General features: G+C 41.3%; 1 protein-coding gene and 1 long non-coding RNA gene across 6 annotated transcripts in view; one reads left to right on the top strand and one right to left on the bottom strand.

The window, feature by feature from the left end:
- The window catches only part of WWTR1 (WW domain containing transcription regulator 1), a 77,879-nt gene extending 70,766 nt beyond the window's left edge, over positions 1-7,113 (bottom strand). The window contains exon 1 of the mRNA XM_055723353.1: positions 6,280-7,113. Coding sequence (XP_055579328.1) covers positions 6,280-6,671 — 392 coding nt within the window. The 5' untranslated portion in view covers positions 6,672-7,113. The remainder of the gene's footprint in view (positions 1-6,279) is intronic.
- On the top strand, positions 6,245-12,590 carry LOC114014497 (uncharacterized). 5 transcript variants are annotated; one of them, XR_008734394.1, is made up of 3 exons: positions 6,245-6,374; positions 7,969-8,039; positions 8,742-10,184. It is a non-coding gene; the product is annotated as an uncharacterized LOC114014497 (long non-coding RNA). The 5 variants fall into 5 exon arrangements; XR_008734395.1 differs by lacking the exon at positions 6,245-6,374 and adding an exon at positions 6,472-6,611; XR_008734393.1 differs by lacking the exon at positions 6,245-6,374 and adding an exon at positions 11,889-12,590 and having other exon boundaries at positions 7,130-8,039; positions 8,742-8,893.
- Positions 12,591-16,240: the final 3,650 nt, after the last annotated feature.

Genomic DNA, 16,240 nt, shown 5'->3' with positions numbered 1-16,240 from the left:
TCAGTAGAAAGTCAGTGAAAATTAAAAGCATACAGCAGGTCATAAGCTCCATTCTGCTATGAATGAAGATGTTGTCTATATTCAAAGCTGTGTAAGTTTTACCAAAGACATGATTATAAGTCCTTACTAAGTTAAAGATACAAAACATAGAATATAGGCAAAACCTTTTTCATATACAAAACATTAATTTTGGCTTAATCAGCAACACCAAAAAATAAAAATGGTTCTGTCCCACTTCTCCTGAAAAATAGGTTAGCAAGTATCGTCAATTAAAAGCAACTGAACTTCAAAGACATAAATTTTAACCCACGAAACAGTTCAGCCAGACAATCCACTGTAAGGGAAAAAAATAATTACATCTCTTTCACTATCAACTTTGTAACTTACAGTACTGAAACCTATCCAAGTGTGATCACATTTATTGTCCATTCATTTTGCATTCCATTTTAATTGCCTTTTATTTCTTATTATTTTACTTCCATGTACTCCTTTGCATTGACAGAAGCACAAAGAAATAACATTACTATAGTCAAATTCCCCTCCCTCCCCCCGCAACAGTGGAGACCATTAACGTCTGGTTGTAGTTCAATTCACTACTTCTAATGTAGTACTAAATAGGGAAGTTAATCTATTAAACCTTTACAATCAGAAAAAGAAATAAAAATAAATAAATGGGAAAACTGCACAGCTGTACTTAAAAGCTAACCATATGTAATCTTCTTAGGCAGTACATATACTCTGTTTAATTGCACTTGCAGAAAAGCCATCTAAAATACAAAATTAACAAACATCTTCAAAAACAATCAGTGTAGGCTTTCCAGTGATTACATGAACTTCATTGTTTGCTCTGTCTGAACATTCCTATCAAGTTACATGTTTATATCAAGCTAAATACAATCATGAGAACTTGCTCATTATTTATTAGCACATATTGATAAGAAAACATTATTATAAATCAAAGGTACCCCAAAACTACCAGGAAACAGCATTTCCTGCATGTAGTATTAAAAAAAATAAATAAATTTAACTTTGTATGCAGATTATTATGAAAGAATTAGCATTACATTACAAAGTTTGTTGTTTATTGAATATATTTGTCAAAAACAGTAATTAAATTAAGCTTATACAGATGTATCTGAAATACGGTTGGCATTCTGTACCTACATAATAAACTGAGAAACTTATAAAGCTGTGGTGACTGAAATGCAAGTTCCGACCACAGTCATAGGCATGCAACAAAGCAGAACAGCCTACAAAGTAAATAACCGCAAGAATATAGATAACCTAGTGTCTGTGCCTTTTATTAGTATGTCCCAAAAGTAACCTTCAGTATCGACAGTTCTTTAATAAAACTTATTAAAGACTCTTGTGATTATAAATTCTATTGTTGCTACTATACTTCAAAAACTCACACCGAATTTTGGGACCATAATCAAGTTTATATAGATAACCCCCTTATTACAAATTTAGACAAGTTTCTGTACTGAAATAACTGAGCAACATGTAAGGTCAGTTTCTGAGATTCTTAATTCTGTCCACAAATACACAAAAATTCTATCAAGGCCTGATACTGGCAATAAACTAACTAGCAAACTGAACTAACTCTCTGTTTGGAGAGACAACTTCGAAATTCCATTTTTTTTTCTTACTTGTACATATTACCAGAGGTTACAGAAATCAAGGAAATATAACAATTTACTTTCAATCCTAAAATTATTCTTCCTATTTTTTTTTCCTACAAATAAAATATTTTTATTTGCAGGAATTAAATTACCTAACTGCATATGTCTCGGAAGTTCACATGCTGACCCCCTCACCTTTTTGATTACACTACAGGTCCCTCAGACAAAGCCCAATCAGTCAAGTTTTGCCCAAAAGAGATCTGGCACAATCTCAGAATCAAGAAGATAAAATTACACCATTCACATCATGTTGATTCCAGAAACTAGGAAGATAAAAAAACCAACTCTCATTTGCACAAAAGTTAAGGAAGTTCTCTGGATTTATAACATCATCATTAAAACAGCATTTGAACTAGACTCCAACTAAAGCAGCAACCAGACAGACCCCTAATGATTAATAGAATTTATAATCACAGCTTGCAAATTTAGCCCTGATGTGTAAATTCCAACCTCAGAACATCCCAAGCATCTCTAAGAAGAGTTACAAAGGTGAGTTATAGTTGAACTCCAATCGATTAAATTTTGGCATTATATCACAGTTTCCCTATGTTTGGAACTATTTAATACACTCACTAATTTCAGAGAAAAATCATCATAATTACACATCTCAGTACTGTTTCTCACATTATAACTTATTTTTCATAAAGGGACACTGGTGAGGGGAGCAGTTCAGGCACTTAAGTCCCACATGAACAACCACCAGAGACAGGGAACAAAACAAATCCCTTCAGGTGTGGATTAAATGCTTCCAAAAGCTATACGCTTCCTTAAATGTCTCTTTCTAACACATGACACCAAAACCAGCAAGGAACAGCAAGGATGCACGGCCTCTTGCTTTGCACCGTTTTTCCACAAGGACCAAAGAAAGCTACATCAATGTAAGCCCCACCTTACAGGACATGCATCATGTTCATGAGTAACTGCAGTCATAACTGAGGAATACTGCAAAAGGTGTTAGTGTTTTCCACATTTTTATCAGGACAGAGTAACTTTCTCATGCATTGTCCACCTCCTCCCCATCCCTAGTTGTGTAACTACATGCCTGAGGCAGAAAAGTATCTCTGTTATTAACATTGTACAGCACCAAGCACAACATCAATATAAAATAATAACAATCACTATAGAATTAACACAAAAGGCTTTCAGGGAAAGGCTATATTTGGAAGTCATTTGAGTACCTCAACTGTATTAGTATTATTTGGTTTGCCATTCTCAGAAAAAGTTTATTCATAGTATTTACATTGCTTTTCTTCTCCTGTTGTCCTGCTGAACATGCTTAGCAATATAAAACTGATCATGTCTTAGATCAAGCTTCTCCACCAACAGGAACCAGTAGGAAAAAATTTGAACATGTTGAGTAAATCAAATATCGAAAGCAATTTGCCGCCTTTCCCCTTGAGCAGGATTTACTGGCAAATATGTGCTGGTATGGCAAATGTTCCCTGTAACGCTTTAAAAACCAGTGTGATAAAGATAACAGAGGCAACAGTCTCACCAATCTGTTCCATGCAAACCCCAAACTCTCTATAATCAGTTTACTTCTGGAATTAAATCAAAGAGTCTGACCAAGCAGCACCGTACACACACTGAGAAAACATTAAAACCTTAGTCTTCATTTGAAATATGAGGCTGTACCACCTAAAAACAAATCAGTGGAAAGTAGTACTTGAAAAATTCTTCTTACAGAACATGTGTACACAGCTCAGCATGTGGATCAATACACAATTGATATTCCCACTTACCTACATAAGAGCTACGCAAAGCAGATTGCCTGTCTCTCCAGAAACCCTTTTTATCAGAAATAAATCACACTTAAATTTTTTTCCACACACGCACACACAGAAAAATGCTTCAGATAACACTGCTGTTGTGTTCATTAGTTAGTCTGTTTTCCATCCCCCACTTCTGCAGTTTGGTATTTAATTACAGGGTGGAGTGGTCCCCAAGGGTACTTGTGTTTCTTCCAGTCACAGCCAGAAAATTTCTGCAGGAACTGACATGCAGGGAGTGCGACTGCTTCAAGTTATAGCTGGTTCCCTGTCAACAAGGTTAGCTCACTGTTCACTGAAACTGCACCACTACTTCTGCTTAATAATTCTTGACAATATGTTTAAATACAACAAATTGTATTGCAAACTTCAAGAGATAATAAAGGCTTTAACAGGACCCCATTTGGCTATTTACTCTTAATTTGCTTCTCAATTTCTTGGGTTTTTTTTTGCTAATAACTATGAACAAGTATTTCTCATTAAGCTGGAAGGGGAAGGGAGCGGGGTGTGGTGGGGGTTTTTTTGCCTCAAATACAGGAAAATGTAAGCTTGTAAGCCTGGTTTAGCCAAATAGTGATTTTCAAGCATATCATCGGACTTGAACCCTATATTTATTATTGCACATAGTTTTAAATGCTGCTTCCATAAGTGCTCTTAAAATTTCTGCAGACAATTCTATTTTCACCTGAAAAGCATTACAACACTTATGAATTGTAATATTTTACATGTGATCATTTTATAGCTGTTACTCCCCAAAGCATCGAGCTGTAAAGAAATACGCTATAGATATAGAGAAATACATTATTTCAATTATTTTTCACAGAACTGAGAAAAGTTCTGTTGGATAAATAGAACTGGGGAAATAAAATAAAGACTAACATAGGTAACAAATTACATAGTGAAAAATTTATTTTATATTAAAAAAGGATGTTGATAATCAGACTATTACTGTTGACAGGATTTGGAAAAACACTGATGTCACTTTGGGGGTTTATCCATACTTCTTTTCAATAAAGGAGTGGCATTTTTTTGCCTAAGTAACAAGATTCCATCAACTTGGAAAACTCTGCCTCTATGTCAGATATGTGTGACAGGAAGGTGAAACCACATGAGCTCATTTTGGTATTAGTCAAAACCCAAACAGCAGACAAAGATTACGTTACGCAATTTTTAGCCAGAGCTACCTGAAAGCACCTGCTGGCCGAGCCCTAGCAAGAATGTGTGTAAAGTATTTATTTTAAAATTATCTCTTACTGTGCTCCTACTAGTCAGCTGCTTCTTCTCTGCCCTGTTCTACTGAGAAACACACATGCAAAGTGCAGAGCAACAAGATCTTCTCATTCAAGTGATAAATCAAATTAATGAAAAACTCCTCAGTTTGGACTCTGGTACATGTCCACTCAGCATTATAAACTGATACAGTAACATACAGAATGGCAAAAAAACCCAAAACACGTTTTCGTGCTTTCCTAGTAGCTCAGAGTGTGACAACTGGCAGAACATCCATGTGCTGAGTAATTCAAAGGCTGGGCTCTTGATTACTCCTTTGTAGATTCCAAAGACACAATGCAAAGAAGTCACTGTAGAATCGTGGAAATTATGCATTTATTAGTTTTTCTAAACAGCTAACATCCTCTACCTTTCCCTTCATGCATTGTCTATATGCCATTTATCATAGCTGAGTACACACACATGCACACAGAGTATGAACTCGAGACACTGCTCTTCTGACTGAGAAGGCTGTGGGGTACACAATTAAATGATCTCCTGTAGCCCTAGCAGTTTAACTGCCTCAATATCCTTAGGCAGATGCTTCATCAATAAATGTTTTCTTTCATTCATAAACATTCTGCCACTGTGTATCTACCGGGCTAATAGTGCCACTTGATTTGCAGTGAACCTGGAGCAGAGATACAGAACCGACCAAAATAAGGCACCGTGGCCTTACCACATGTTACAATTTTCACCTATTTTCAGGCTTATTAAACTGCTTTGAATCAAATTCTGAATGTCATAAATAAAACACCCTGACCAAAATTATTGACTAGAAGGGATAGGCAGTTATGTTACCACACTTCTCAAAAACCTGTCACCAAAATAAGGAAGCCTACTCCCAAGTCCCTAAAGATATGGATGCTATAAATATAACCCACACCACTTGTACTGCAGCAGCACGGCCCGGCTGTGAAAAGGCGCCTACGACAGGAACATCGGAGAGCCGGTGGCCCGGGTTACACATTTCCCCCCCATCCACGGCCTATTTTGCTTCCAACGGGTTGCAAGACACACAGCGTCCTATTTTCCCTCAGTGTAGAAAACGCCCTGGAACGACTGCTATTAAACTTACTTTTTAAAAGTTAGTTTCTCGGACGTGTGGCCAAGAGGGAAACAAGGAACAGACAGCCGACAGGCAGGGCTTCTACCCCCGATTCTGGAAGCAGCCCTGCGGCCCTCGCCGGCCGGCCGCCGCGCCCCGCTCGTCTGGCCCTGCCCGCCGGTGAGGCGGCGAGTTCCCTCCCCGGGCTCTGACAGCCACCGCAAGCTTGGAGCGCGTCAGCGCCCTCGCCTCACGGCGCTGCCGCCCGCCCCGGGCTCCCCGTCGCCCTCGCCTCACGGCGCAGCTCGCGGCCGGCCCGGCCACCAACCCCGCGCTCCTCTACGCCAGCCGTGGCCGCCCGGCGCGACACTTGGCCGACAGCCCTCCCCGGCGCGGCCCAGGCCGCGGCAACCGCCCTCCGGCCCAAGACCCCGCGCCCGCTCGCCCCGGGGCCGCGGCCACCGCCGAGCGCAGTCGCTCCAGCCGCGCTCCCCAGCGCCGCCGCACTCACTTGAGGAAGTACCGCTGTCCCGTGTGCGTGAGCGCCATCTCCCAGCCGGGCGGCAGCGGCAGCTCGTCCGTCACGTCGTAGGAGCGCTGGCGGAGGTGCGCGTGCTGCTGCGCCGCAACCGAGCCCACGAGCGAGGCGGGCGAGGAGTGGGAGCGGACGTGCTGCGCGGCGGGGGGCCGCGGCGGGGGGCCGCCCGAGTCCGTGCTCGACTGCCGCGAGTGCGAGCCCGAGTCCGGCTCCTTGAAGAAGGACTCGGGCAGGATCTTCTTCCTCCAGGAGCTGGGCTTGGGGTTCATCACCGCGTTGAAAAGCGCCTCCAGCTCCGTGTCCAGGTCCTGCGTGACGTGGATCACTTGCTGCCCCGGCGGCGGAGGCGCGGGAGCGGGGTTCATTTTCCACTCGGCAGCGGGCGCGGGCGGCCCGGGGGGCAGGCAGTCGTCGAGGCCGGCCCCGGCACAGGCCGCCGCCGAGGACGTGCCCTTCGGAGCCGGCCGGGCGGCTCTCTGGGCGCGGCGCCGCTCTGCCGGAGCGGGCGGGCGGCGCGGCGGCGCGGGGAGTGCCTCTGCGCCCCCGCCGGCAGCGTCGGTGTCCCAGGCGGCCGGCAGAGGGGCGGGCGGGTCAGCCCCTCGGGCAGCGCGGCGCCCTCCCCCAGGCCGGGCCGCGGCGGGACGAGGGGACGCGCCGGCCCCTCCCGCCCGCCCGCCGGCCGTTATGCAACTGCCGCGGAAGCTTCGGGTGCTTGCAGCCGCCGCGGGCCGGGGCGTCCTTCAGAGCCTGCCGGGGCCTGTCCTCCCACCCCGCCGCCCAGGCCGCCGCTCTCCGCGTCCCGCACGAAGTTAGTGGGGGCCGGGCGGAGCGTTCCGGATGAATGCGACGGCCCCGCTGGCCGCCGCCCGCCCCCGTGGTTTTGCGGCGGGCGCCGCTGCCCCGGCCCGGCCGGCAGCAGGCGGAGCGGCTGCACCCTCCCGCCGCGCAGCGCTGATTCAGTGCCCAGGGGAACGGGGAGCGTTTTCTCTCCTGATGTAACCTCATTTCTGCCAGCCTGACTGGCTCTGCTGTAACACCACTGTGCAGGAAGCTCGCGGGTGATACCAGCTGCTGGAAGCGAACGCGACTCCCGAGTTAGCTGGCGTACGAGCTCCGCCGCGGAGCGGTGACAGCGGGGGTGCAGGCGGGGGGCCGCGCCGCGCTGCGGGGCAGGGCCAGGGTTAGCCCTTGGCTGACAGGGGCGAACTCCGCGCAGAGGTGTATCAGAAAGCTTCCCAACTCACTAGCCGGAGGTGGTATTTCAAATGCAGCTGTGATGCTTCGTGGATCTATCCTGACCACGCATTCCCAGTCACTTGTCCTCTTGCTAGTCTGTCCTGGAAGACAGAGCTGTCATCAAAATGCATTCCTGAGGCTTTCCATAAAGCGAATGTAATATATACAGTTCTTTTAAATCTTGCCTCTCTTTTTTTGGTGCAGTTAGAACAACTTTTGAACGGTGATGTGACCAGAATTTGCTTAATTTCAGTAGCTGCACCTATAAAAGATAATATTCTTCACTTTCCAGCTTTAGTGTTGGTTTTGCGATAGGAAGCATATGGTGTTTTTATGACTGCACACATACAGACATCACACATGGTCTATACAAACACACCACTTTATCTTAGTAATGCATTTCTTCATTTTCTGCATTTTGGACAGACTCCAGGCTATGCTGATTGATAAGAACACATCCTCCTCAGTAATCAGAATCTACATTAGAAAAGTCTTAGGTAAGTACTCTTTTTCTGAACTTCCTTCTTAAGAAGCATGGACTACTCTGAACTTCATTTAGCTTCTTCAGCTTGGAACTTGGACCCGACTCTTGAACAACCTTTTCCCCTTGATCGGTGTTACATCTAATGATGGTAATGTAGATTCTGAGATTGACAGTTCAAGCCTGTACATGAATACTGGACAAGGATCAGCTAGCTCTATGGAACAAATCTTGCTTGTGCATTTCCTCGTTTCCTTGTTTTAACAAACATTCCCTGTCATTTATTTTTCCTTACATTTCCTGTTCATGTTTCCATTGGCTAGGCAGATCTCCTTGAGTTTTTTTGTTGGTTTGTGGGGTTTTTTTGCCACATCTGCTATATTTCTGGTCAGGAAACCAGTGCTCCGGAGACTTGTTTATGCTTCCCTTCCCTAAGAATTTTCCATTACATCCTTTTGTACTGTTCTTCTACTGCTTCCTTACTGGCTCACTTGCTAACATTTTTAATAGTTCACACAGCTGTGCTAATTGCAGCACCTGCTCCAGGGTTATGCAGATATTGGATATCATTTTGTTCTAAAATTTCCTTGCTTAAAACCTTTGGGTGTTAGATGATTGTGTGTGTGCATGCACACACACGTAGTTATTGTACAGATAATGATGTGAGCATGAGGGATTTTTGATACAGCCTTTACAAGGGCTTTTTTGCTTCCTCCAGGCCTCCGCATCCTTGGGTAAAGACACACCCATCTACCTATTACATTCCTTTCCCGATGACGTGCCTATTCAAGGGAAGGTTCTGATAATTTCACTCATGGTGCCATATACATTAATTTGACCACTTCCATGAGACAGTGTGGCATCTCATAAGTAAGTGCACATTGGTTCTAAACTTAAGTAGTATTTATTACAGCTAGAACTGTCTTCTTCAGCAAGATGTTAGCATTTCAGCTGCACTTTCTACCGAGTAATATAATTAGCTGCTATTGTACCACTTGGTCTAAGCTTAAGCATCTTTCCCCACCAATCTGAAAGTGATTAACACTGTGAGAATAAATTTTCATAGTATTGTTGTTATTATTCTTTGTTTAGAAAATAGAAACTTCCTTCTTTGCATACAAAAATAGGATATGACCACCAGCTTTTACAGAAAACTATTTGGTGTGTTCAAGCCCTCAGAAGACAATGACACTTCCATCACAATGGGATTGGATTAAGTGATAAAGGAAACAACCACAAATGTGACATAGAAAGCCTCCTTATCATTACTTCTTTCTACTAATTACAAGATCATACGTTATAAAAAACAAGACAATAACATTATCTCAATTTCACCTGCTATTCAAATGTTTTCTAATAGTGCAGACTTTTTTTTTTTTTCTTTCAGCTGAAGGATTTACAAAAGTACAGTACTTTGAGTATCCCTCTTTGTCATACATTTTCTAGCAGCAAAATCAGTCTATACTTCAGTGGAAGCTGAGCAAACAGATCGGAAGAAATAAGCGCACTTTCAAATGTACCCTTAGATAATGAGCATCTAATGGTTTAAAGACACAATACCACTGGTTGTGATTTTTAAAGCATCCATTGCTTTGTATCAAAGCCCTGCATACATTAATTTTTTTCTGAGAGAGGCTACATAGATGAAGATTCATGTGTGATATCTGTTATAAAATAAAACGTTTTAGATTCCCTGGAAAAATCTCATGCCTTCTGAGTAACTGAGTAACAATTACACAGTATAGACCAGTAAAAGCACGCACAATTTCTGTTTGGGTATGCACTATGCAAAGAGACTTTAAGCACTCATTAACTACATCTAGTTGCTTGCATATACTTCAGTGAAGAAAAGCCATACATAAAAAGAAAGCTTCTATTCCTCTAAAACAAATAATGGAGGACAAAGAATATGATGCAATGGTAAACATGTTACATGAAGTTTCATTATCGAAAGGTATACATGTGCATCATACACATTTACACTTAAAAAAATAGAGTCTGTAACACAAATTAGTAAGTTTTATTTGCACTTGTGGCAACTGGGTATTATCTGATAAGACTTTTTTGTATGTTATGATCTTGCTAATTGTTCTGTGTTAATCTGATTTTCAAGAGACTTCTGAGAAGGTATACTTCAGTAAACGTATTGGTTTTTAACAAAGGGGTCAATGCCTAAGATTCTGTTTTTACCTGTGTGCATTTTACAGCTATTTGTTACTCAGGTAGCTAAGAGCTTTTACACTCTGGTTGGCACCTCAGAATGCACGCAAAGCATATCCTGGAGACAATGGTGATACGTTTTATTTAATACAAAGACCTGGTGCGTATTACAAAGTTTCACCAAAATAGCTGTGTAAGCATACCTCTGCAGCCAACATCTCCAAGCCAGCAAAACCTCTAACATGGACACAGTCTGCTAGCAAAAAAACCCCCAAAAAAACCCCACAACTGCTGTCAGCGGAGTTCATGTTGTTTTATAAGTTGATGTAATTTTACTGGCAAGAAAGCTATGTGAACATCTATAGTAGATGACTGCTCAGACATTCATTTCACAAACAGCTGTGCTAACCAAAAAAATTGCACCAATGTTTGTGTCTCAGAGGTTATTCCCCTTCCAGCAAAGCCAGCGGAATGGGACATACAAACACTGCTCATCCACGTCAATACAAAGTCAGATTACACTTAAACAGTTTGCAACAGTGATTTGGGAAAAGCTGCAGTGTCTGGTTTGCAAACAGCTGAAGCCGCATCAGAAGTCACTACAGTACAGCCACTTGTTTCAGCTTCTTTACTGAGATTACCCCTCCCAAGAAGACAGTGGAACAAAAAACCCAGGCACACCATAATCAGTTTGTTCCAGGTAGCTTAATGCTGATGAAAATGAGGCTTGCTGATGTATTATGCACATAAATTAATTAGGAGACAAATTCACCTTCGTGAACGTGGTGGTAATGCTTACAGGACAGAAAAACAACTAGTCTTTTAAGACTTTCAGTTACTCAAGACAGATTTGAAATATGATTTTTGGCCAAATTCGGTGGGGTAAATAAGTCCTAAAATAGATATGAAAATAAACTGGGATCTGATCTGCTCTGGTGCTTCAGGATAAAAGTCCAGAATTGCAAAAAGCAAAAAAGAAATTGCTTAACACAGTGTGATCTTACTGGCAAGAGTTGTTCTGGAATAGTTATGTTGGTAGGCTCCCTGTGTGAACACTGCTGACAATACCAGAATAATTACCCAGCTAACAAGACTAAATTAAAGGAGTAGCTGCAGAAGAAAAAGCATTCCGGAATATCTTTGCAAACTTTAGCAACAGGGTAGTGCAGAACAGTGCTGAGACTCATACCAGCATGAAAAGTACTTTTCCTAGCATAACTAATTTAACTTGCAGAAAGATACAGTAAGATACAGTTTTCTTTTTTGTTAATAAAAGCTGCATGTACACAGAGATGGTTCTCTGACAGATTTTGCTAGGAAACAAAGCTAATAGTCTAATTACAATCAGATTTAATATTTTAGGTGAGTCTTCCAGTTTGAATTTCCTGTGTCTCATACAGAGGGTATAGGACTTGCTCGAGCTCAGCAGGGCAATTTGAAACACAGCCTAATTATTCCAACATCCTGCTGCTGCTGTTAGTGTAAAACATACCAGTTGTCACTGGTGTGTTTTATATTGTGTATATATATTAAGTGTGTGTATATATATTGAAACACCTGAGAAGGCAGCGTCATATATTTCTTAATGCAGCTTGATCACACGTTGTTGGTTGTACTTGTTGCTCAGTGCTATGTATTTCACCTTTTCCCTTCTCTGCAGAAGATAAGGCCCATGTGACTTGTTCTGTGTATTTTTGAATTGCAGGATCCTCTATTTCCCCAAGTGACAAGAACATTCATGATCAGTATTCCCTGTTTTCATCCTGTGTTTTCTTTTTGCCTGGAAAATCATCCTTGATACTAACTTTTAACCTTTGTGGGAGAACTAGCAGGGATAAGAGGCAAGTTGTTCTAGGAGATGTTAAAAGCTGACCAGTCTAAAACCAGTCACTTAAGATGTGGTGCTGCCATGGAACATGACAGAAGAAAAACCTAGCGAAGCAGAAAAAAAAAAGTACCTTTCCTCATCCACGTCCCTTTTTGTGTAGCTGCATGGGGACAAGCCAGGGTGCAGGTGCTGGCATGCAGACCACTGAGAACCTTTGTTCTTCAGGTGGGCAGAAGTAAGCAAACATCTCCATCCTTTAGCTGAGAGACCATGATGTGAAGATGTAGTCTGACAGAGATAAAACGGCACATTTTTTTCTAATGGCAATACCTGGGAAGAGTGGAAGACACAGCACTGCTTTTCTTCTCTTGGTTTCATGATTTTTATGAGGAAGACCTGAAAAACTGGACCTGGTGCAGCAAGGTATTAAAAAATTAAAAGGCGTGCTTATAGAACTTACTCTTTTTGATGAGTAAGAAAACTTTGTATGATAAAAACAACCTACATGAAAAGTACTCAAAATGCATGCATCCTTGTTAGGGATATTTGTTGACTGATTTATAAAAGGCATGCATCTTGTTTTCTTGTGAATTCTTGACTTCATCTGCTATGAGACTGTATGCTAGACTGCTTTGCGATAAGAGATTTTGTAACACATCCCTAGATTAGCCGCAGTTAGGAGGAAATTCCCTCAGCATTCAGATCATATGAAGCAGCAAAGATCGCCAAAGAAAACCTTTTTTAAGAACTGACACAACCTCTAATAATTACTAAATCAAGACAAACAATGAAGTCTCACCTTTTTTACCTAACAAAGTTGCTCAAAAGATTCCACGTTAGCTTTGTTGGGGCTTGAATTCTCAGTTCTCAAAGCACCGACTATTTTGCTTCAGATATGCTTGGAGCAGTTCCAGTTGCACTCATCCCTCACGCTGCTTTGCAGCCATCTGCTCCCTGGACGCTGCTGTAACCAGAGGGCTCAGCTGGCAGAAGGGAACATCTGAACACTGTGCTTGGTCTGGGTTCATGCAAAGTTAGCCAACCTTGCCTGCGCTACGGGCCAAGGTGGCTGCCCAGTGACTGACATGGGTAAGGCACACTCATGCTTTCCCCTTCAGACCAGTACCGGTCTGTCAGCAAAATCCGAACCTGCAATCCCCAGCGAGGACAGGGAAGTATTTGGGAAACTGGGGAGTTCTTAGATTGGAAATTGGAAGATAGATTAGGATGCAGAAAAGCATAGACAATGGTGATTTTAAAGGCCACCCATGTGAAATTACTAACCAATTTCTGAAATGCAGAACAAAAGCATTTACAACAGGTTTTGTTTCAGTAATAACGTAAGTACTGAGGGATTTCTCTAAAATTAGGCCTTACTTAGGGCTTCTGCTAAAGACAAACCTAACCTAAAAAGAAAATTTTCTGTTATCTTAAAGTAGATCTACGATCACAGAATGCTTGAAAGGCCTGGTACAGAAGCTTCTTGACTTCTGCAGTTCTGGTATTTTAAATATCTGTTGGGAGCACTAGGAGTAGCACTGTGAATGTTCACACACACACACAAGCACGCTACAGAGCAAGACAGATTCCATAAAGTGAAATTCAGTTTTAATCTATTTACATAAGTTTTCCTTTTGCCAAAAAACAACACTTTGACAGAGGAATAGATAGGGAAAGGAAAACAGTAAGATCAGTAGAAGCTCATTACATTTTTAACGTTGGGGGGGGTGGGTAATAAGTGTATCTCATATGTTCTGCAGCATACTTGGTCAGTATTATTCCTAAATGGAATAATATTGTTTTCTATTGATACAAATTATTTGATAGGTGAGTGAAATTTCAGATTTCAAGGTACAACTGCAGTAATCGGACTGCCACAATTTATATTTATCCTGAAAATAAAAAATCAGCTAGAATATTGGGCGGGGGGGGGGGGGGGAGAAACTGTGCTCTAATATACCCAACCCTGACCACAAAGCTAAGCATAGAGTGACAGGAGACTTCCTTCCCTTCATTTAGGTAAGTAAGAAACAGCAGAGCTTTACTCATGGAGCTTTGCCAGGTTATTCCTCATCTTGGACTTCCTTCCCTACACACTATTGTTAATATTACAAAGTCACAGTATAGGAAACAGCCATTCTTATAAAAACTGGAACTGAAACAAGATCACCATTCATACCTTTGAGTCTATACATGGACACATTTTGTAAACAGCACTAAAACAGGTCTAATGCATTTAACATGAAATTAAAAATGCAATGTTAAGACAAAAATCTTGGTTCAGTGGGGTTTCTGTTAAATGAGAATTGTAGGCCTAATCCAAAGTTCAGATACTGATTTTATTTATATATGTGTATATGTAAATTCCATAGCTGTTTAAACACATTTTTCCCCACGTAATTCAAGAAACAGAATTAATTAGCCAGTTAAAAGGTGAGAAAGTATTTAGTCTAGTACATTCAAGGCTTGCAAGAAAGCATAGCAGGCACAAGCAAAAGTACAAGAAAATAAAGCTTGTAGGAGAGTAAATATGCTTCAGGGACTGATTAAATTGATTAAAACTTGGATCAGAAACTTTAACAATCGATATTACAAAATGGACAGTGATCATATGGAGTTCATTTAAAACCCAAAACAAAACAGGAGGAAGAAAAGCATTGCTTCTTGAGTTTACTCAGTACTTAAAATATTATCATTTTACACCACCAAACCAATTACATTATCCTGTTTTATGAGTTTTAGAAGTTTTAAGAATTGGGTTATATTGCTTTCTTTGCTAAGTGGCTTAGTAAAGTCATTAGCAGAATCAATAAGCAATGGTTTACAGTGGTTGAAAACTGGAAATTTTGTTGTTTTCAGTTTAAAATTGATCACAAATTTGGAAAATACAAGGTGAAACACATTCCAGGCTGTCATGAGACTATGAACAATTCTTATCGGAAGACAGTGAAAATAATGGTATAGCAAAACTTAGGCTTTGTAGATTATAAAAATAAAACTCTCTGCCCTCTGCTGTTTAGACCAGGAAAAAATAAACCAGGATACCTATCTGTTGAGAAGCATATAGCGAAGGGCTGAGCCTAACTGCTTTTAAGAAAATAATCTAGTTTATGCTTAAATGAATTGGATTGTTCTATGCACTTGCACTCTGCACTGACATGAAGTGTGCCTGGATTTAGTGGTCTATCAGAAAGGTGCCAAGGAGCAATTCACAAGTTGCTTGCTCCATAAAACCAGAAGTTACTTGACACATACAGGAAGGGCAGTTCTGCAAAACAAAGTTAAATTTGCAGTAACACAAAACATATGGAAGTTCTGCACAGAGGGTAACAGATCATGTTCCACACTTAATAGATCTCTAAAGATGAAATAGTAACACATTCAAGTTCCTCACAGATTATTCAGAATTGAGGTCTGTAAAAGATTAATATGTAGCACTGCCTACAAATCGAATTTGATTGGTCACTTTGAAAAGTAAGTTACTGAACTTTTTAAGAGGTAAGTTGAAAGTTACTTTTTTGTGTTATAAAATCATCAGTTCTTCTAGACTTGCAAGAAAAAAACCCAAATCAATCAAAACCAAACCAAAAAGTACAGAAATAGCCTCAAATTCAACTTTGCTTTTAAAGGCTAGATACCAGAGCAAATTTTAAAAAGCCTATTAAAAAGAAAATGGGTTACAAGTAGCAATATTACGTTTGTTTTTTTTTAATAGCTTGTGAATAATGCTTTGTACTTGCTGTATCTTGTTCAAGGGTTTCTATAAAGCAATTGCAAGTTCACAAGAGTAAACAAGTAAAAAAAGAAAAGACAACTTTGTATCACCTTTATTTTTTGGACAGAATTTATATTAAAACTGAAAAAATCCAGATCCACAATTGAATTATTTCACTGCTATCTATAGGTTATGGAAGTAGATGCTTTTTCACTGTGCACCTTCAACTGCCCTGCAAAACAGGCAATTCCAACACTGGTAACTCACCACAGCATGGCTGCATCATCATCAAGCATCATTTGCTGTGCACTCACGCTGATCACCACGGTTTAGATGTAGTTCTGCTCTGTCTGCACATCAGTACTCCTGTTGTGGCAGCTGTCACATGTGCTGTGCGGCCAGGGGTATTTGCAGAGCTGTAGTAGAAAGACCTGTTCCAACCTCACATACAGGCAAATCCACCTTTCTGATGATTAAGCTAAAAGCCCCAGCTGCTGAGAAGCTGCCCTTCCAG

Source organism: Falco cherrug, chromosome 11 (assembly GCF_023634085.1).
Source record: "Falco cherrug isolate bFalChe1 chromosome 11, bFalChe1.pri, whole genome shotgun sequence".
In the NCBI taxonomy this organism is placed as follows: Eukaryota; Metazoa; Chordata; class Aves; order Falconiformes; family Falconidae; genus Falco; species Falco cherrug.
Note: the sequence above shows the minus strand (reverse complement) of the source record. Positions and strands in the feature narration are given on the sequence as shown.